The sequence below is a fragment of the Hyperoodon ampullatus genome, assembly GCF_949752795.1.
Source record: "Hyperoodon ampullatus genome assembly, chromosome: 5".
Taxonomy (NCBI): Eukaryota; Metazoa; Chordata; class Mammalia; order Artiodactyla; family Ziphiidae; genus Hyperoodon; species Hyperoodon ampullatus.
Genome location: NC_136918.1, coordinates 136,194,964 through 136,216,756, shown reverse-complemented (window position 1 = coordinate 136,216,756; position 21,793 = coordinate 136,194,964). Strand labels below are relative to the sequence as shown.

The 21,793-nt window shown below is 46.7% G+C and overlaps 1 protein-coding gene across 3 annotated transcripts in view; it reads left to right on the top strand.

The window, feature by feature from the left end:
* RUNX1 (RUNX family transcription factor 1) overlaps positions 1-21,793 on the top strand; it is a gene marked incomplete at its 5' end in the record, with an annotated part of 243,389 nt that overhangs the window by 164,220 nt on the left and 57,376 nt on the right. For all 3 annotated transcript variants that reach the window (XM_079704989.1, XM_079704988.1, XM_079704987.1), the window contains one exon: positions 15,260-15,364. In XM_079704989.1, coding sequence (XP_079561115.1) covers positions 15,260-15,364 — 105 coding nt within the window. The remainder of the gene's footprint in view (positions 1-15,259; positions 15,365-21,793) is intronic.

The following is a 21,793-nucleotide window of genomic DNA, read 5'->3' as shown; positions in this document are numbered from 1 at the left end:
GGAAAAAAATGCACACGTGCACTTACACACACAGTTTCTTGTACAATTTCAGTTTTCAGGGCCGCTGAAGCTTGTTTATGGACCTTCTGGGGATCCATGGACCCGCCAAGCCAAGAATCTCTGAATCTGGAACTTTGCCTTGACTATGGAGGGCCCCCCTAGCGCTGTGCTGCACATTGTAGATAACTGGAAAGTGAGGAAATAAACAAACAAATGAGTTAGACATTCTTCTTGCACCCTGTGCTGTTTTGGTTACACCTGCTTTTATTATAGCCAGGACCTGGTGTGTATAATTAGGAAAACAGATCCCAGTCAAACCGCCGGTCGAGACCTTTGAGAGTCCATCAGGTGTTCACGCATATGGTCCCTTGCAAAGGAGAAGGGCTTGTTTTGTCATCGAAGGGGCAGCCTCCTCTCTAGTGACTGCCTGGCCCCCCAGCTGCAGACCTGCACCTCGAATTCCACAACCAGCCCAGAGAGGGCACGTGCTCCCCCATCCGTTAGGACTGGGGTTAATTTCTTGGTGGACATTTGTGTTTATGCTGATCTCCCTGGCAACTTTAATCTTGCCCACTTTCAAACAAGTACCCTTCCCAACTCTTTTATAAAATGAAATTCCTTCCTTATGTTCTTGCTGTGGATGTCTTCCCAGACATAATATTTACGCTGTCACAATCGGGGTTATTGCATATTTGTGTCATGTTTGTTACTTAAGGCATTTTCATTCTTAGGGTATTTTATGTTATTCGGGGAACAGTATGGGGAGGCTGCCTTTCAGATGAGGGATAGACTGTGGTTGAAGGAAAGGTACATGTAGAAAGGATAGAGTGTACCGGTATTCTAAGCAGAGACGTGTCTTTATGGAGTGGTCACTACTGAGAAATGGTCTGAATGACTCACAATATTATCACAGGATCCAAGTCATTCTCTGTTTTATCACAGACTCATATAATAGTGGGAGGAAAATTCATCTGACAATCCCAGTGTTGTTTCATGGATAACATTGAAGATAATGAGCTGGCAGTCAGGTCTCCTGGAGAGAATACAAGGAAAAGACGAGAGTTGTGTTAAAATCAACTCTCCCATTTTCCCCCTCTTTTGGGTTGCTATTGATCTACATTTTAAAATTATATATATACTGAAATCTGTTTTCAGACTTCGGTGTGGGCAAATATGGATGGGAAAAGACCCAGCCTCTGATACACGCAGTCTCTGGCAGCCCTAGCAAATAAATGCCTTTCGATGGCAGGGCGAAAGCTAGTGCCCATGATCTGATGTAGAATTCATCTCTAGAGATCAGCTTTCTCATTCTGTTTCAACTTGCCCGTAAAAGAGTAAAAACACTTTCTCAAAGCAAGTTGCTTCCCACCCCTCCCCCAAACCACCACCCAGCAGTCCCTGTCCCGCTTGGTGTCATGGCAAAGGGGAGAACTTTCTTGAAAACGGCTTGTGCCTGGAACACGCAGCTTTGCAGTTGATCTCTTCATGGTTTTCTTGCTGATTTAATGAAGTACCAGGCATTGCTGATGGTGTTGGACCGCTTTTTTAAATTGAGGTTATTTATATGAACAATATTTAAGAGTTGATGCGCAGAAGCTGGACTTCTCTCCACCAACCCTCCCCCAAACCCCTTCCTTGCCAGCCGGCTGGCTTTGGATTGAGGCAGCCCTTTTTGGTGGGGACAGAAGACTATCAATCAGAAAGTGCCTCCAAGAGAAATAATGGTTGAGTGATTTTTAGAGCTTCCTGTTTCAGCAGCAAGCATTATAGACATAAACAGTGATCCGGCCAACGGCTGCAGTGCTGCTCTCGTTCTAATGAATCAGTTTTGTATTTTCTTTTGTGCTGGTTGGCTAGAGGCAAGAGGGAATGGAGAAGACTGGTTATGGAAGAACATATTCTGTTTCTTTTTCTTTATTATTTTTAAAGAAAAATGACTTGTTGAAAAGAGAGGTGGTATATTGTCTGATGATTGTTTTCTTTCTGTTGGTGATTATAAAGCATGTTCAGATGAGAAAGGGGATGTTGAATAACCATGTACTGTCAAAATGGAGAGGTTATGTGGTTTTGAAGGATTTCGTGGACTTTCAGCCAGAAGGGTGTGTGTGTGTGTGTGTGTGTGTGTGTGTGTGTGTGTGTGTGTGTCCGTCCATACTACCACTGAGAAGACTTCCTGGACCAAATTATCTTTGAGGACTAAATCCATACCAACAAGGTCTTCTCATCTGAAGCCCCAGTAAAGCAACTAACAGGAATTAATAAGTGAGCAGTGTGGATTTAATGAGCTGCCTGTGCATACTTTCAAAGGTGCCAGTTTTATCAGCTCACTCTTGGGGCATTCAAGATTTTATGTTTATAAGCCCTCATTAGTGGACTTCAGGCAAAGCCCACCCTCCGTCATTGGTCCTGAGGTGAGTCCCACTTTCAACAGAGATGTATTTCGGTCCATGTTAAGAACCGAGCTTTCCATGGCATTCCTGTTGCTGGTGCCGATTTGGGATTCCAGCACGCTCCAGTCTCTATTAGGCTGTATCGAGCAGCGTATCCCACTTAGGAACTCCATTTTATGTCACTGAACTTCCTCCAACGAGGGTTTCAGGTAGTTGAAGGACCCATAAATCAGAAGGTGATCCCAACCACCTCCTCCAAGAGGCCCGGTGGCCATCCCGCCACTGGATTCAAAATGCGTTTCCTCTGGTTTCCTTGGTGAAGAAACAGTCATGTAGGAGCCACTTAAACTGTGTTTTTCTCAAAGATGTAAGTAAATTTCCTGTCTGTTTCTCAACTTAGATGAATCCCTGCTTTTACCTTGAGATTTAAGAGCGTCATTAAGGATGGAGGAGCAGCCCAGTCTGCAGAGCTGCACCCTCCCCCCAGCTTCCGGATCCAAGGATGCTTCTGGGTCTGGTGAATGGGAGGTCTGGCCGGCACCCTCGCGGGTGGTGTGTGGCCTTAACTGAGTCACCTTATGCAAACAAAGGAGACTCTCCTTGGCTCAGACAAAGGCTGTACACAGGAATACAGGCATCTGAGCACAGTTGGTGGACTGTGTGCTTATCAGATCTCAGCAGAGAAGGCAAGGAGGGATGAGCCTGTTTGTACGTGGAAACACCCCAGTTTGCTCCAGGCATTGGTTTCGGGTTTTTAGATGTTTTTCCTTTCGTTCTATTTGACCATTGTATGGAGTACAGTCACTATCTATCTATCTATCTATCCCTATCTATCCATCTATCTGTAATTAATGAGAAACAGTCTAAACTCATATCCTAATACAGCTTTGGCCTCTTTACGTGGTATGTTTCCAGTACCTACGGCACTTGGGTCTGTCCAGATGTTCTGCCTTCCCCGTCCTGCTTGAAACCTCAGGGCAGGTCATAGTTGGTAGATCTTATCTATCAATCTGCCTATCAATTTGGTCTCCCTCGGTGGGCCCCAACATTTGGCAATACCTGCAGACATTTTTGGTTATCACTCCTGGGGTGGGGCGTGCTCCTAGCATCTAGTGGGTAGAATGACTCCCACAGCACATAGGACAGCCCTACCCCTGCAAAGCATCAATCACGCTGAGACTGAGAAACCCTGGGCTGGCCTCACACGAATGATCATGATAAGTCATAAAATGTCTCCTCTCTTCCCTAACACTTTCTGCCTCTTTACCAAACTTATGGAAAACTTCAGTTCACACAGAATTAAAAAAAAAAAAAAAACGAGAGAGCATCACTGCATATTAGTCTTTTTCTAAATATGAAAATATACTAGAGTTCTGTGTGCATAGGATCGCACCATCTTGGCATCTCCTGGGTTGGAGGATGTGTGGCAGCCAGAAGTAGAGGCTGCAGGTGGAGGGGGCCATCCGGCAGGGAAAGCTCTCCCTCGAGGACTCCCCCCACTTACAGCTGCTCCCTCAGGAATACCACACAGGTGCAGGTCCACAGGGACCATCAGAAACAGTGAAAGTGCACGCTGGCTTCTCATTGCCACTCCCCTCCCCATCAGGCTTCAGTCAGGGGCCACAGATCCACTAATCCAGGAACATGAATTGATGTGAGTGGACAGTGTCCACTTGAACTAAAAAGGGCTAAAAGCAAGGTCCTGGTATGCATCACTGACCTATACCTTACAGACACCGAAAAGGAGTCAGTTTGCACACCCAAGGGCAATGCATGGAAGGCGTAAGGACGGGACAGAGGCTGATTTGCCGTCCATCCCTAGGAAGCCCTGCTTTGCTGCCCACACGTTAGGTGTGCAGGGACCACGGGCAGACAGAGGGCTGGGTTCTTCTGGAGCTTTCTCCCACGTGCTCTTACCTGTTGGTTCTGCTATCACCTATTTTCTACAATACAAGAAGATTCAGGGGAAGATGACTTGAAAAAAGTCTGAAAAAAAGAGTCCTCTAGGAGTTCTCATTGAATCACAGTGGTGTCTGCTACAGGTGGAGTTTCTTGAATACATTTTGCTGTGACTGCCCTCTCTAGTTGGTTGTTTGTTTGCATTTACTCTGCAGGGGGCCCTCACTCGGAACTTTCCTGCCCCTTCTGTTTCCTGTAAGTTTTCCTCAGTAAAGCAACCAGCTCCCAGGTTTGGCGTGGAGATCCATTGTGTGTCAAATCATTTGAGACCTGTAAGAGTTAGCTATCCTCCTGGGAATTCCCGGGCGGTGTCTGGGCTGGGCTATACGGAGCCCACATGCTGCCCACGTTCTGGGAAGTGAAGGTCGCTGGGGAAGGAGCTTGGGAACAGCTGTGGTGTGCAGGCGCGCACGGGTGCACTGCGGTGCTGGGACCCCAGCGCCAGGGAAAGGATGAAGATGGGCCTGGAACTCCCCAGGAGGTGGCCTTCCAAGAATTTTCAAAACACAAGAGATCCCGTCCTTAACTAGAACAGCACTGTATGGTATCACCCGTCACTAGACCAGTGCCTGATACAGAGCGGGGACTCATTAAATATCTCCAGATGAGTGACTACCCCAGGACTCTGCTTACTCTAGGCAGTAGAGCGTAGTGGTTAGCACATGGATGTTACTGAATTCTCCCTGGGAGGACAGTGTCTCACCCTGGGCACCATCAACGTTTAGGGCTGATTATTCTTTGTCGTGGGAGCCATCCTCTGCATTTTGGGATGGTTAGTGGCATCCCCGGCCTCTACCCAGTAGCCAGGAGCATTCCTTCCATGTCATTCATGGGTGGTGACAACAAGAAGTGTCTGCAGACTTTGCCAAATGTCCCTCCCTGGGAGAGAGATGGGGGGAAGGAACACTGGTTGAGAACACTGGCTCAGAGTTGTGTGTCTGTGGGCAAGTCACTTGACCTGTCTGAGCCCGATTCAGCCTTTGTCCAAAGGGGGCCGGGTACGGTGATGATTACCTGAAATAACACAGACTTCAGGGGTTACTGCTTTTCGTGGTAAGATCAGTTGCTGTGACTAACTCTGCAGGGAAGCTGAGGGCAACTCTGTGAGCTCCTAACAAACTATACAACCGGGACCTGCTTTTTTGTTTGTCTAAATGAATGACTTTTCTGGGAGGGAACATCAACCCTTATCCTGATCCCTCGGCCCCATAGAGCCAGCTCTCAGGACACGGAAGGGTTATTTACGCGCAGCGGGCACTGCGATTTCAGATCAGCAGTGGAAGAGATGAAATTAAATATGTACTGTAATCCGAGGCACTGTTTTTCATGGGAAAAGAAGTTCTCCCAACTTAGTCCTTCCAACTCTTTTGCCCAAACATTAACGGCATGCAAATATTTATGATTCATACATGCCCCTTTAATTCCCAATCGTATTTTAACAACAAACACTGCATTTTCACAATGAAGCAGAATAATCCCTTTGTCCTGTTGCCGGGCTCCGCAGGCTGGCACCCAGCAGCATCACATTCTTCCTGCACCGTAGTTGCTGACTCCACCCAGGTTGAGGGGAGTTTTATAGAGGTGCCACGGCAGCTCGCCTTGGACCACGCTTCAGGACATCCTGGCTGTTCCCCTGGAAGCCATTTGAAGGTTGTATCTCAGCATTTTCAGAAACTGCAAGCCAACATCCACACATGTTTTTTTCTTTTTTGGTCACATGTCAACAGAGAATCGATCAATCTGGCTGTTGCTTGGAGAGGTAGCTTGCATTCTGCCCAAATCCATGGGCTATGGAGTCCACTAAGGCCATTGTGCCCCATATAATATTCCTCTGATTCATGATAACGACATAGAAACACACGCATCTATTTCTGACGATTCTGCGGGTCTTTGGAAGGTAGTGTGACAAAGTATGAGAAGGTGGTGTGCTTGCCGGACTCACTTAGACGTGCCGGCCTCAGTCTCCACATCTGTACAATAGGTATGACAGTGCTCTTCATATGTACCTCAAAAGGTTATTAGGATGATTAAAATGAGACGGTGTGTGTAACAAAACTTAGGAAGAGGGCTTCCCTGGTGGCGCAGTGGTTGAGAGTCCGCCTGCCGATGCAGGGGACACGGGTTCGTGCCCCGGTCTGGGAAGATCCCACATGCCGCGGAGCGGCTGGGCCCGTGAGCCATGGCCGTTGAGCCTGCGCATCCGGAGCCTGTGCTCCGCAACGGGAGAGGCCACAACAGTGAGAGGCCCGTGTACCGCAAAAAAAAAAAAAAAAAAAAAAAACTTAGGAAGAAAGAGCTGTGACTCACCGCCGCACCGTTCTTCCTTCTGTGGGAGAGTCACTGAGGGAGGAGGGAAGAGAGTAGGCAGGAGGTAGCCCGTGTCTCCCTGAGTCAGAAAGTCAGGAGCGCTGCTATTTCCATTGTCCACTCCTCGTTGGCAAGGAATTTATATTCCTTTATCCTCCGAGGAACTTTGTAAAATTAGAGTGCCTGAGACGCAGCAGGAATTTCATAAATATTCATAAATAAATGAAGGAATAATACTACTATAATCATGCTGGGCATTTGCTGGGCAGCAGCCTGGTGATGGACCTTGTGTTCTCTGTTTTCATTCGTGAGTTGCTCACAGGCTTCGGACCCTGTTCGATCAGGGAAGTATAATGCCCATGGCTACTTTATTAGAACTGTCCCCCACCCACAGAGGTCATTTCATGGGGGTGTTTCTTTCATTCATTCATTCATCAGATGTGCATTGTGTACCTGCTGCTTGCAAGGCACTGGGCTAGCACTGGAGATACAAAGGCCGGCGAAAGAGAAGCCACAGCATGCCAGGGCCAGGGAGGGGCCCTCAGTTAAGCAGATGTCACTGTTCTGAGTGGCCAGCAGCATAGTGAAAGGAGTGACAGAAGCGAAATGCACAGCTGGGTGCATAACCCACTGCAAGCTTAGGGGTCTCTCTGGACAGCTTGTCGTCTCAGTGGAGATGTTTCAGGGTGACGAGGGGGCTACCAGCTGAAGGCATCAGGAAGAGTGTCCAAGCAGAGAAAACAGAGTTGGGGAGGAACACCGAGCTGGCCAAGAGAGCTGGTAAGGGCCTTGGCATCCACATTGGGAATTTGGTCTGCTCCCCCAGCAGGTTTTAAGCAGGGAATTGACATCACCAGATACAAATGGTACGAAGATGCTGGGATTGCAGACTGAAGAGCAGACAGGGCTTTTTGGAGGGTGCTTGGGAGCTTAGAGATGGGATGCAAGGTTAGTTGAATTCATGGATGCCAAACCCGTGGATACAGAGGGGTCACTGTATATCCAGTTTGCAGACCCACCATCTGGTAAATGTCACCATGTCTAGAAATCAGCTCCCTCCAGGCCCCGCCTACCACACCCTGCAGCCTTGCCTAGACCTTGCTTCTTCTTCCTACTTGGCCTCCATCCCCACCTGCCCTCCCAGCTTCCTGCAATAGAGCTATGGGTGCGAACAGGCTGGCGAGCAGGCACTGAGGACCCTGACGCTATGTTCCCTTCAAAATGCCCACCCCCCCGGGCCTCTCTGCCGTGGTGGCATGTGGCCTTGGGCTGTATGTTTGAGGCACTGGTCTATGGGCACCAGCAGGTCAGGGCTAGGAGTAGGCCAGCCCCAGGAGGTCACTTTGGTCACCTGTCCTGTGTGGCATTTGGCCCGATGGGTGGAAACTGTGGAATTGGGGTGTGCCAACCAAAGGGTTCTCCAGGATGGAAGTACAGGACAGCAGGAGTGGCCTTGACCTAAAGAGGCTGTGAATTCAGGGTCTTGGAGGTGTTTGGGCTAAAAGGATTAAAACTTGGTTCCTCCCCCGAGACACTCAGGCACTGGTACACCGGAAGAAAAAAGGAAGATCAGAAAGGGACCATGACATCTGGGGAAAGGAAATGCAAAAATAGCGTGAGAGCATCATGCTTCTTTGGGGTTTGGTAATGCTCCTCATGAAGACAAAGCCTTGCCCATCCAGCCCTTTGGTAAAGCTGGGCTCACATCCATGCCCTCAAAAGGGAGAACTGAGCCTTCCAAGTGAATTCAGACCTCAGAAAGAACCAGCTGTCAAACTGAAAGTTTACAGAATAATCCATTGATCCATTTATCAAACATTTTTTTTTACTGCCTCAGAACAGAAAATGCAAAGATTAATAAAACACCATCCCTGTCCTCAAACAACTCATTTTTGTAGAACAACTCCAGAGAAAACACTTGGCATGTTTTTGGTTTTCTCTAAGTAAAACTGCTGTTTTTCAAATGCTCCATCATGCTCAACGCATGCTGTTTGTTGTTGTTGTTGTTGTTGTTTTTGCGGTACGCAGTCCTCTCACTGCTGTGGCCTCTCCCGTTGCGGAGCACAGGCTCTGGACGCGCAGCCTCAGCGGCCATGGCTCACGGGCCCAGCCACTCCGCGGCATGTGGGATCTTCCCGGCCCGGGCCACGAACCCATGTCCCCTGCATCAGCAGGCGGACTCTCAACCACTGCGCCACCAGGGAAGCCCCAACGCATGCTGTTTATTATGGAAAGCTTAGTTCTGTATTTTCAGCACCTGACTTTCAGGCAAGTTGGGGGAGTTATCCTCGTACCGATAGCTGGGGCCTCCCCCCTACATTTTGCCTGCGTGGCTGCAGGTGCCATCGGATAAGGACATTGTAAACACCGGCACTTTACACCCAAGTGGACACCCACCAACATCGTTGCCTCAATTCAATGCAGAGAAACCGGGAGATTCTGCACAACTTGAAGAATCTGTCCTCTATTCAGAAATCCCCAAATAAATAATTATACAGCCCCACTGTCAAAAATAGTGGTAAGTGTTTGGGTAAGGAAATGGATGAGGAGAAAAACACGCACTTTGGCCGTTAGGTTGTTCCAGTGGAAAAGCGAGAAACATACATTCAAGGTACTTTGTGAAAAATATCCCTGATTCAGATTTCTCCTGGCATCTGAGGGTTTGTTAATTATAATACTTAGTTATCTGTGATTAAAATTAGACCTGGCACAAACTACATGGTAAGAGGAGAAATCTTCCTGCAACATCGCAGAATCTTTTGGGATTTCCAGAATTTGCAAAGAGTAAAACTTGAGCCTTCCCTGGCTTTGTTGGTTTTCAAAAGCTGCATTTTTTTTTTCTCTCTGACTTTCCTTTTCTCCCTCTCTTGGGTGTTTAAAGTGTGTGAGCGTGACCGGTTTCCCCGCAGAGATGCACAAATGAGTGGAAACTGTCGTGATTTCGTTTCCTAAGCTCTGCGACCCCCTCAGCAGACAGTCCTCCGTGTGTACAGCCTGCCCTTGCGTGACAAAGGGCAAGTTTCACACCCCGTCGAAACTGGCCTGAAAAGGAGAAGGTGACTCATGGGTCCAAACCTTCACCAAGGAGAGTGACCGAAACAGAACCCAATGGCTGAGGAGCCAGCGCAAATGGCTTGGCTACCCATGAACCAGACTTAGGGAGGGGCGATCACAAGAGAACGGAGGGAGACACCCATCGCCATAGGAAGACGTGGCCGCGACGTGACGGGGCACGAGCTTCTAAGGGCGTGAGATGATCTCGATTCGCCTTTTCACCTTCTGCTCCTCTCCCCACCCTCGCCCTTGGGGAACAGGGTGCCCGTTTGCAGCAATCCTGAGGTTTCGCCACTTCCCCGATGTGGTGAGGAAGTGGCGTGGTGCCCTGGGCCCTTGAGGAACTGCAGCGTCCAGCCGTGGCTTTATGAGACCATAGCCGGCTGCCAGAGTCCACCAGCCCCGGGGCCTGTAAACGTGGGACCTAAGAAAGCACAGACCTGGGGCTTTGTCACTGCCTCACCCTGGAGAGTGTGTTATGGCAGCAAATATCCAGGAAGATTCGCCCCGTGACCTTCCTCCCAACTAAATAAAGCACTTAAGATTTTGCGCTGGCATTTGGAAGAACACACTGGCATCGAGGGGGACCACACATGCTCTGAGGGGAGCGTTTGATCCGGCTTGTTTATAAAATGGATCAGCCAGTTGCAATTGTGCCTTGCAAAGGTCGCCAGCTGGTGGGAGTAGGACTGACGTTGAAGTGGAAGTTCCAGTGGAACGTGCAGTTTTCCCGATGGGTCTTTAGGCCCCATTCTGCTGCCTGCGTTTGCTGAAATTCCTAAAGAAGAGAGGATGGGCCTGGAGGGGCTCCATCGGCACCACCTACCGCACGCTAAGGCTCGCCTCACCTCCCACCATCAGACCTCAACGTCGATTCACCACCAGCTGCACCTCACAGGATTGCCCGCAGCTCTGGTCTTTGTGGGATCATGTTTGTCACATCTTTAGTGATCATTAAACTGATATTTGCTGATGCATTATTTCATTTAATTTGCATAACAGCACTATGAGATGGAAGGACTGTTATCACCCCTCTTTTACAGATGACGAGGCCCCCAGAGAGGTTAAGTAACTTGCCCAAGGTCACACAGCTAGCAAGGGGCAGAGCCGGGGTTTGAGCCCAGGCAGTCCTCACTGTTAACTAGCACCCCGTGCCTTGGCACTTCCGCAGGGTTGTATAATCAAGTTCTTGTCTTTTGCTGCTTCCAGGCTTAAGTCAAGACAGCCCTCCTCTCCTTCACTGTTTCTTCCCGCCTTCTTATTCAGTCCTGCTGTTTGTGCTTCTAAATAGCATTCCTCCCGGACACCACCCGCCAGAACTCATGGTGCTGTTTGGGTGAGGTTTCCGTGAGCAGGAGAAGGAAGGTCTCAGGGACCCCCTTTCCTTAGTTCGCTCCACTGTGAATCCCCACGCAGGGCACCTGGGACCCTGCAGCTTGCCCCCTGGGGCGCCCAGGGCTGCAGTCTTTCAGCAGCACAGCCAGGGGCACCTCTGTTCACCCCATGGGCCCAATCCAGGGCGGCAAGGAGCCTTCCGGCCTCTCCAGGCAAGGACCCGCTCAGGCTACAAATGGGAACGACGGCTCTCTCTACGGCAGCCCCATCTCCCAGCCCTGCAGTTAGTCCCCAAAAGCCGATTTCGCTGGTTATTTAGACGATCCGTCCTCCTTCGCTCTTCCTTACCTTCCTACTAGCCTGGCCACAGCTTTGCTGAGAAAAACACTTGAGAGGCTTTTGCTCTCCACACCCACGCACTTAAAATACCAGGCCCGTAGGTCATTTTGATGACGGAATTTGGCTAATAACACGCATGCTCTAGGCGCAGCTACCACTGCTGCAGGTGCTGGCTAAGAAGGGCTGCATCTCGGCAGGGACAACCCGGGGCGTGGCGGGGGCGTGGCCAGGGCGGAGAGAAGAGGTCAGAGGGCAGAGTTCCCAGGGTTCAGTGTGCCCACTGGCTGGCTGTCCCCAGGTGTCAAGTCTGGTGCCAGGTCTGCTCGGAAGAATACAAGGAAGCAGAAGGCAGAGTTCTCCTGGAGTGGAAAATTGTCACACACACACCTATGAGCAAAATGACGTCTCTTATTGCCTCTGTCTATGAGGTCATGAGCAGATGTCCTGGTGCTCAAAGCTGTAAACAACAGCCCTTTGTGCAGGAGGCGAACCGGAATATACCCCACCTTCGTGAACCGCAGTTACTGTGGCCAAAATGCCCCACCTAGTAGCTTTTGCTGGACAGACACTTCTTGACTGCACGTAAAATGATGGGCATAAAATAGTAGAATTGTAATTACAAGCAACGATCTCACAAATATTCACTCTGGTTGAATTTCCTTCCCGATTCAGTAGGCCAGTCTGTGGTTAACCGGGGTAAATGCCAGGAGCCCACATTCAGCTCCGTTAGAAACTGCTTTGGAACTATAACCCAGGCTTTCAATTAGCTGTTGAGTACAGTTTGGGTACATTAGTGTCACCAGGACTGTTTTCGCTTTTGGGAGGCCGGGGCAGAGCATGGGAAAGGTACCACGAGTCTGGATTCCTGGTGCTGGTACCACCGAGTTTGAAGGTAGAGATTTAGGACCTCATGACAATGATGTAAAGCACAAAGCCGGAGATCTGGGTTTTCCATGTATCCCAGCTGTGTGACTTTGGACAAACCACTCATCCTTTCTGAGCCTTAGCTTTGCTACCTATTAACCAAGGACAATAAAATCTGTCTTGTTTGTTTCATGAGAACCAAATAAAATAGTATATGGGAAAGTGCTTGAAAACTTGTAAGTTTCACAAAGACCTGAAAAGGCCAACCTTAGGAAGACAGTGATTCTTTGTTGTCATTTAGGAAATCAAGAGTAGGATGGTTGTAAACTTACGGTTACCAAAGGGGAAAGGGGTAGGGAGGGACAAATTAGGAGTTTGGGATTAACAGATACACACGACTATATATAAAATAGATAAGCAACAGGACCTACTGTATAGCACAGGGAACTACATTCAGTATCCTGTAATAACCTATCATGGATAAGAATCTGAAAAGGAATATATATGGAAAAGTATATATATATGTAACTAACTGATCACTTTTCTGTACACCTGAAACTAACACAACATTGTAAATCAACTATACTCTAAAAAAAAGTTTTTAAAAATTAAAAAAACAAGAATAGGATGGTTGTAGGAGGGCCGCCACAGGAGTGGGACTGTTTTGGGGGTAAAACCCACAGGTACATAGAAAGCAGTTGTCACTTGTAGTGCCAAGACTGGAACTCTATGACATTGGGTGTTTGTACTGAATTGAATAGCATTCCCTAAAAAGTCATGTCCGTGGGTGACCTCAGAATGTGACCTTATTTAGAAATAGGGGCTTTGCAGATGTAATCAGGTTAAGATAAAGTCATACTAGAGTAGGGTAAGCCCTAAATCCAATGACTGGTGTCCTAGTAAGGAGAGGGAGATTTGGAGACAGAGGGCAGAGAGGGAGGGAGGCCACATGAGGAAGGAGACAGAGAGTGAAGTGATGCTGCCACAAGCCAGAGGATGCCAGGGATTGCTGGGAACCACCAGAAGCCAGACAAGGCCGGGACGGATTCTTCCCCAGAGGCAGTACGGCCCTGTCGACACCGCAATTGTGTCAACACCTCAGCTTATTGTCTCCTAGCGCTGTGGACACCAGAACTAGGAGACAGTAAATTTCAGTTGTTTTAAGCCACCCAGTTTGTGGTAATTTGTTACAGCAGCCCTAGGAAGGAAATATAGTGTTTTCATGCAATCTCTGAAATGCTGAAGTTGTAGGCAGCCGGGGAAACACCCCTGGGGCAGGCACACGCCTACACATGGAGATGGGCACCGGGATTTCATCTAGAAGATAAAATCAGGGACTTCCCAGGTGGTCCAGTGGTTAAGACTTCGCCTTCCAATGCAGGGGGTGCGGGTTCCATCCCTGGTCAGGGAGCTAAGATCCCACATGCCTCGGGGCCAAAAAACCAAAACATAAAACAGAAGCAACATTGTAACAAATTCAATAAAGACTTTAAAAATGGTCCACATCAAAAAAAAAAATCTTAAAAAGAAGATAAAATCAGAGTTAAAGGGACATTGTATGTATCCCATGAACGCCTTCATTTTGCAAACCAGGAAACTGAGATCTGGAGAGGTCAAATAGTTGTACAGGAACCTAAATCTTCTAACTCTCTTGCAGGAAGAGCTGTGCCTCTCCCTCTCCCTCTCTCTCTCTCTCTCTCTCTCTCTCTCTCTCTCTCTCCTCCCCCATACACACACACACACACACACACACACACACCCCTTTGAATACCATGTGCCAGATGCTATTTTAATTATTTTACTCATATTAATTCATTTAACCTCTCCCCAAATTCGATAAGGTAGGAAAAGTTATATGTACCCATCTTCCAGGTAAGGACACTGAGGTACAGGGAGGGCTAGTGACTTGTCAAAGGTCAGCTAGCCAGAATTCAAAACCAGAGGGCGTTCTCTGAACTGCTTAGCAAAGAAGAAGTGCTTTAAGTAACTAATGTACTTATATATTAATACTTTTATTATAAATTATATATTTCAAAACAATTTTTATTTTTTGTTTTTTTTGCGGTACGCGGGCCTCTCACTGTTGTGGCCTCTCCCGCTGTGGAGCACAGGCTCCAGACGCGCAGGCTCAGCGGCCATGGCCCACGGGCCCAGCTGCTCCGCGGCATGTGGGATCTTCCCGGACCGGGGCACGAACCCGCGTCCCCTGCATCGGCAGGCGGACTGTCAACCACTGCGCCACCAGGGAAGCCCCTCAAAACAATTTTTTTAAATTATTAAAACCATTGCATTCGACGTATGCAATGAAGACATGCTTGCATTTCTTAAGTATGTATAAAATGCTTAGATGGAAATCCATCTGTGTATTTATGCTAACAGTTGTCATTGAATCTCAATCTGTCAGTTACATATCCTTAAATCCATTTATTGAATATAAATTTTGTCTGGCCAACCCCACGAGTGCCTATAATAACATCTGGCCTTTCAAAACAATATTTAGAATCAACCAGGAATTAGTATTTTTAACATAGAGAGAATCATTCCAATTTAGCCTAGCCTCAAACTTAGGAATTCTGTCTTTCCTAATCCTTGGAGGTACAAACAAGGTTAGAGGGAAAAGACAGAAATGGTTTCTTTTCCTCCTTTTGCTCTGAGCTTCTTAAAAGGGAGCACCTGGGGGCGAGGAGTGGATAGCTGCCAATCTGCTCCTATGTCCCTGGGGTCCCGACCTGAAAGAAAACACGTCTGAATCTCTCTTGATCCTGTGTTATTCATGACTAAATAAAGCCACGTGACTAAGGGAAGTGTCACATCTAGACAACATAGGTGTACATTCCAAAATTTAAGCAAAGCCAAACTCAAAGGAGTATTGGAAAAACCAGTAATGTGTGCTGAAGTCCTGCCGCCTTTCCAGTGTGAGGGCTGGAAATCATAAATTAATTTTGAATTACCCAGCAGATATATTCAGGCCATTGCCTCATTCTTCGTTGCTCTCTTTTGTGTTCCAACAGGAAAGAGCTTCACTCTGACCATCACCGTCTTCACAAACCCACCACAAGTCGCCACCTACCACAGAGCCATCAAAATCACAGTGGACGGACCCCGAGAACCTCGAAGTAAGTGGGCCGCCCCTCGGGGCTGGCACCTCCCCTCCCAGCTGGTACACTCAGGCACCAGAACCCTTGTGTTCCATCAGCATCACTCAGATGTGGCTAAAACTTCTGCAAGAGGGAAATGTCAGACCCCTGCAGGGAGGAAGAGTTTTTCTTTTGACACTCTCACTCCTCAAAGTTGTCTCTGAGCGCTGGGCTCTTTTTTTGAAACATCTTCTTGGAGGGCAAAAGGAAATCAGGCTGACTCAAGTGCATGTGCATGGGCCTAAGGACCAAATACGTGGTAAAGTTCAAGGAAGATTGGCCAGGGGCAGAGGTGGTCAAAAGAGGCCAGAGGGTCAGAGTGGACCACAAGGGGCTGATCACCATCCATGCTGGCCTTTTATTCACTTGGAGGCTGGAGATGAAATCTATGAAAATGACCCTTTCCTTTCTGTGCCCCAGATCAAAATCTTATTACAGGATTGTTTAAAGTAGAGAATGGGAGGGGAGAAGAGTGCCTGAGAGAAAACCAGTATATATAGAAAGATGGTACAAAAAAAATAGTTCCTGTGAGGAAAGCTTTTTTATAAAAGGAGTGGGGTTGTTTAGTCTGCAGAAAAATGTCTTCACGGTGACTTAATGACTATCTTTGAGTAAACACACAGTAACACTTTTCCAGAACCACACCCTTCCCTGGGATGGAGGCTGGGTTCCAGTTCCAGATCTGTGGAGCTGACTGGAGCCCCCACCCAGCATCTGCATGCCTCCTAACCATGTCATGGCCCCGGTGGAAAATTAATATTCTCTATTAATTTTTATAAAGGGTGGGGTTGAGGGTGTCAGAAACAGGGCTTCCTACTGTGCCAGCAAGTTGAGATGCAGGGATGACAGGTCGTAAAATGAAGTGGTTAAGGATTTGGGTTCTGGGGCAAACAAGTGGAGTTCCGGTTGAGGCTCTTAAGCCTTCAGGAAGTTATGGAGCCTCTCTGAACCTCAGTTTCCTCATCTGTAAAATGGGGATAACAATGAGAGCTTCTCTATCAGCTTGAATGACACAATGCTGTGTGTGCCCGGCACAGAGAATGAACTCAGGAAATGCCAGCAGAGCCTCCCTGCCTGCATCTCTGGCTGCTGCTCGGCTCCCCTACCCCGGGGCCATTCTTCCAGAGGACCTGCCTGGTGCCTCTGGGGACTCTAAGGTCGCCCCTGGGGCGTGGCTCTCTGCAGGTCATCCTGTGAGCACCGCAGCTCATGGCAGTCTTTCCTACAGTCCTGACCACAGTCTCATGGCATCTTGATCACCCGCTAGAACCATCCTGGGTGCTGCCTCAACCTTCCCCATACCCCAGAGTGGGCAGAACCCAGCAGAGAACCACCACATCCACCAGGGACAACCCCCACCCCTACCCCCCAGGACATGGTGTCCATTCACCATCTCCTTGGTGCCATTTGCCTGCTCCGTGACTCTCGTCATTTCTGACCTCATTTCCCCCTGGCAGATTTTTCTCTTTAAGCTCCTGGAGATGTTCTGGCCATATCCGGACTCATCCTAACTCTGGGACTTGGTAGCATCCCCTGATTCCAGTTTCTGTGTGAAAAGCAAACCACAGGCTCAGAAACACACAGTTCCAACCAAACCCAACTTGGGAGGTTTCCAAAGTAGGAATGGCAAATTGAAGACTCCTAGTGACCCTGCATTAAACATAACAGACACACCACACAGGTACCTTGGTGCTTGCAGAGGACCAAAGAGGAAGCGGGCTCAGATTACAGCAGGCATGGGGTTGGGGAGCCGGCAGTTGTGAGGTGTAAGGCAATTGACCTTGAGGGTAATTAAACTTCCAGAAAGGCTCACTCAGGAGGCTGTAGGTTCCCTATCTTTAAAAACAGAAGCAGGGAAGTGGGGAGGGGCAAGATAGAGGTAGGAGATTAAGAGGTACAAACTACTATGTATAAAATAAATAAGATACAAAGATATATAGTACCATAAGGATATAACCAATATTTTATAGTAACTATAAGTGGAATATAACCTTTAAAAGTTGTGGATCACTGCGTTACACACCTGAAACTTATATAATATTGTACATCAACTATACCTCAATAAAAACATTAAAAAAATAAAAATAGAAGCAATAGCCATCTCTGGGACAGTTCAAAGGTAGACCTACCTGGAGGAGGAAGCTTAAACCAGGAGACCCCTCCGTATACCTTCCGCTGTGCCTCTTCTCTCAGGCATAATAAAGGGCAGTTTTTGCCCCACAGGCAGTATTTCCTGTAACATTCAAAGAACTAATGGTGGTTGAGCTTTGGAAAACAAATGATGGCCGCTTGGATTTTTAAGAACTGGCAGTCAGAGGGGAAAAAAATGCGATTGTAATGGCCCGCCTGTATATACAGTTGACTCTGCTTCCTGCTGTTTTATGACTTAAGAAAACAGTCATTATTGGGAAGGGCTCTTTGAGCAGGCAGAAGGGATTTGCTCCAAGAAGGCACCCATTTTTACAGTCTTTCCTGCCAGATGGAATCTGGGGTCTAGGGAAAAATTAACTTAAAAACCAAATTAAGTTAAATGAATACGTACGTATACGTATGATATAAAGAGGTGTTAGAGGCCTAGGTAGATAGTCTCCTTTTCACAAGGGACTTCTACACAAAAGTCAGATGCACACAGTCTCCCAGGGTGACTCAGGTAATGCTGACTTTTCTATTCACTCTCTGAAGCAAGGCAGGCCTAAAGGCATGCTGTTTTCTTCTTTTTTTTTTTTTAGAAGATGCTGGGGGTAGGAGTTTAGTAATTTATTTATTTATTTTTGCTGTGTTGGGTCTTTGTTTCTGTGCGAGGGCTTTCTCTAGTTGTGGCAAGCGGGGGCCGCTCTTCATCGCCTTGTGTGGGCCTCTCACTGTCGGCCTCTCTTGTTGCGGAGCACAAGCTCCAGACGCGCAGGCTCAGTAGTTGTGGCTCACGGGCCTAGTTGCTCTGCGGCATGTGGGATCCTCCCAGACCAGGGCTTGAACCCGTGTCTCCCCTGCATTAGCAGGCAGACTCTCAACCACTGTGCCACCAGGGAAGCCCAGGCATGCTGTTTTCTCATGATTACTTGAATGTCTTGATTCAAGGTGGGAACTACTTCTTTGGATGAAACTCTGCTCACAGCCAGTTTTTTTTTTTTTTTTTTTTTTAAGAGAAAGTTAACAGGATTTTCCCCCAGCTTTACTGAGACATCATTGACTTATAACATTGTATAAGTTTAAGGTTTACAACATGATTATTTGATATATGCTTATATTGCGAAATGTAAGCTTAGTTAACACATCCATCACATCATATAGTGACAGTTTGTTTGTGTGTGTTGAGAACGTTTAAGATCTACCTTCTTGGCAGTTTTGTTGTTAACACTTTATTGACCGGGGGATTTTTGCAGAAACTAACGCCTGTGGCCCTAATACACGTCTCTGGTCAAAAATGTGTTGACTATAGTCCATGCTGAACATTAGGTCCCCAGACTTTTTCATCTTCTAACTGGAAGTTTGTACCCTTTGACCCATTTCCCCACCCCCAACCCCTGGCAACCACCAATCTACTCTCTGTTTCTGTGAGTTTGTTTTGTTTTAGATTCCACATATAAGTGAGATCATACGGTATTTATCTTTCTCTGCTTGGCTTATTTCACTTAACATAATGCCCTCAAGGGCCATCCATGTTTTTGCAGATGGTAAATGGCATGATTTCTTTTTTATGCCTGAATAATATTCCTGTGTGTGTGTGTGTGTGTGTGTGTGTGTGTGCGTGTGCGGGTGTCACATTTTCTTTATTCATCGTCTGTTGATAGATACTTTGGTTGTTACTCTGTCTTTACTATTGTGACTTATTCTTTCTAATGCAATTTTAAGAGAGGTCATTGCACAGAAATTAGTATGCCCAGGCAGTGTCAAACCTATGGTTTAATAACGCCTCCCAAGTCCCCTTCTATCATTATTATGGTGCTATGAATTCTGGGTGATTTTGGCAAAATGGTCCCAGCATCACCAAGTTGAATAGTTTTGAAAAGTTCTTTTGTTTGATGAAATCAATGACTTTGAGAGTTCAAAGGGACCTGAAAGAGGCTTCAGGGCTAATTGCCTCATCGATAAGGGAAAGCAGCCCCAGAGAAATGACATGATCTGCTTAGGTTGGGAGAAATAGTTGGTGATGAAGCCAGGATTAGAATGAGGAGCTCCTGCTGCCTCATCCTGTGCTCGTATCCATCCGTCTGTCTGTCCGTCCATTCATGCATTCACCTCCCATTCCATACCACACCGTCTACACCTCATCTGTTCTAGGCTCTCTGACCCAACCTCGGTATCCTCATTTTTTAAACGAGGTGTCGGCTTATAGGACTTCTCACATTTGTCCCGGCTCTAAGACTGTCTAGAAAGGGCAATTGTTGGCACTTGATTGCAGGCGTGGAGCCTTCAACTTAAACCATTTGTGCAAAACCAGAAGGAAAGCTTATCTCATTCAACCTTCCAGTCAGGTCAATAAGAAAAGGACAAAGAATTAAGAAACATGCCACAGCTAGTCTGCTGGCTGGGCGGATGGGATAACTTGATGTTTCCCAACCATCCTCCTGGTTTTCAGTGGTGAAGTTGTAGCAAAAAGTGTCTTCCAAAGAGAACTGAAAATATTTTTCATTTCAGATGATTACTTGCCCTTTGACAGTAACTGACCTGCCTCTTAGTGAGTCAAAACTTGTTTTTCCCACATTCCACAGGATTATTTTTACATCTCAGATTAATAGAGAAATTATTAATTGTTGAAAAATTAAATTTATTACAGAGAAAGAACACCATCATAAGGTATCTCCTGCTGGGATAGTTCTTGCAAGCAGCAATGTGGGATCTGTTTTCAGTTTGTAGGTAGAACATTTAGAAGCTTGTCAACATATTAAAAGATAGTCTTCTCCTTAAGCTTGAAAGATAGAGTGAAAGGAGTTTTCAAGAAAAGGATATTTGAGATTGTTTTTATGTTTTGTTTTGTTTCTTTACTATTTCAGAGGATCTAATGGAAAACTCTAGCTCTCAACCCATGTGCCTGTAATTTAGCCCATGTGTCTGTAATATGACAATATTGAGATACCAAAGCATATTCTCTGTAGATATTTCACTAAATAATTTGAATGCGTGAATTAATTCAGTGCTGTAGAGGAAGATACTTTGCTAATGAGGGGTTGAGGAGTAGTTGGGACCCCAATGACTGACCCAGTGATGGGGGGCCGGGGAGTGGGGGAGATGTTTCAGTAGTGTGGATCATGGATTGGACATTCATTCTGATGGCACTAGCCATCATCTGGCTGGCCAGGTATTTGTTACATCTGGAACACTGAGTAACTAATTAAAAATTGAAAAGGTTCATAAAACAAATATTGGCCATTTCTGGGACAACTTCTGCCCTCAGGTTAAAGGAAGCCTTCACAGTAACTGCTGTGTCTGAGCTCTTGAGATTCAGAATAACGGATAGCCAGGTGGAGCCGTTACTTAAAAACTTCGGAATATGCTACTTTCTGGGACATTAGCCTTTTTGCCAACTAACTATATGGGGAGTTATAGTTAAAATAGGTCAATTTAAAATACGCTTAATTCCCCATCACTCAAGTGCTTTGTTAAGGACTTTGTTGAGAGTACATCACACAACTATAACTTTCTTCTATGATATTGAATGTAAATAACAAACCTATAATATATATAGAGAGAGAAGAAACAGGATCTTTGTTTGTGACAGTCATGTTTCAAGTGAAAAAGAGGAATGCATGACAGGCACCTATAAACTTATGGTGATAATGGACCTAAAAATGTTTGAAATCAAGTTTGTCCAGAAAAGTGTGGGATGAGCAGAAATGTTCATGGATTGCTCTGGTGCTTGACTGACATACAGTTCTCTTTTAAAATGTTATTTTCTCTTAATAATAAAAATACCTAAAACTAATAATAATACCTAACACTCAGACAGCGCTAATTGTTTGCTAAACACTGTTCAAAGGGCCGCTCGTACCTTAATTTACATAATTTTTGCAAGATCAGGTAAGGAAATTGACACAAAGAGAAATCCATTCCCTTGCCCAGGGTCACACAGTTAGTAAGCCAGAACTGAAACGAAGCAGTCCAGACACTGCAGGCCACAGACGCCAAAGTCTGTTTTAAGAACTACACCAACTGCTACTTGAGCTTTACTGTGTTGAAATTTCTATGCAGAAATTGTTTTATTAGGAGAGTTTATCAATAAAATTCTGGTTCAAATACAGTTTTCTTGTAGAAAGCAGAGCCTCATAGCCTCGGCAGTCGTCATTTTTGTACTGATGGGATGGAATCAGCGTTTTCCCTGGGGCGGTGCTGCAGTGAAATGTACCAGCCATGCTGTCACACGTGCCAACTTTTGGTTCCACGTCTTTCACCAGGGTCTGCTTGGGGGCC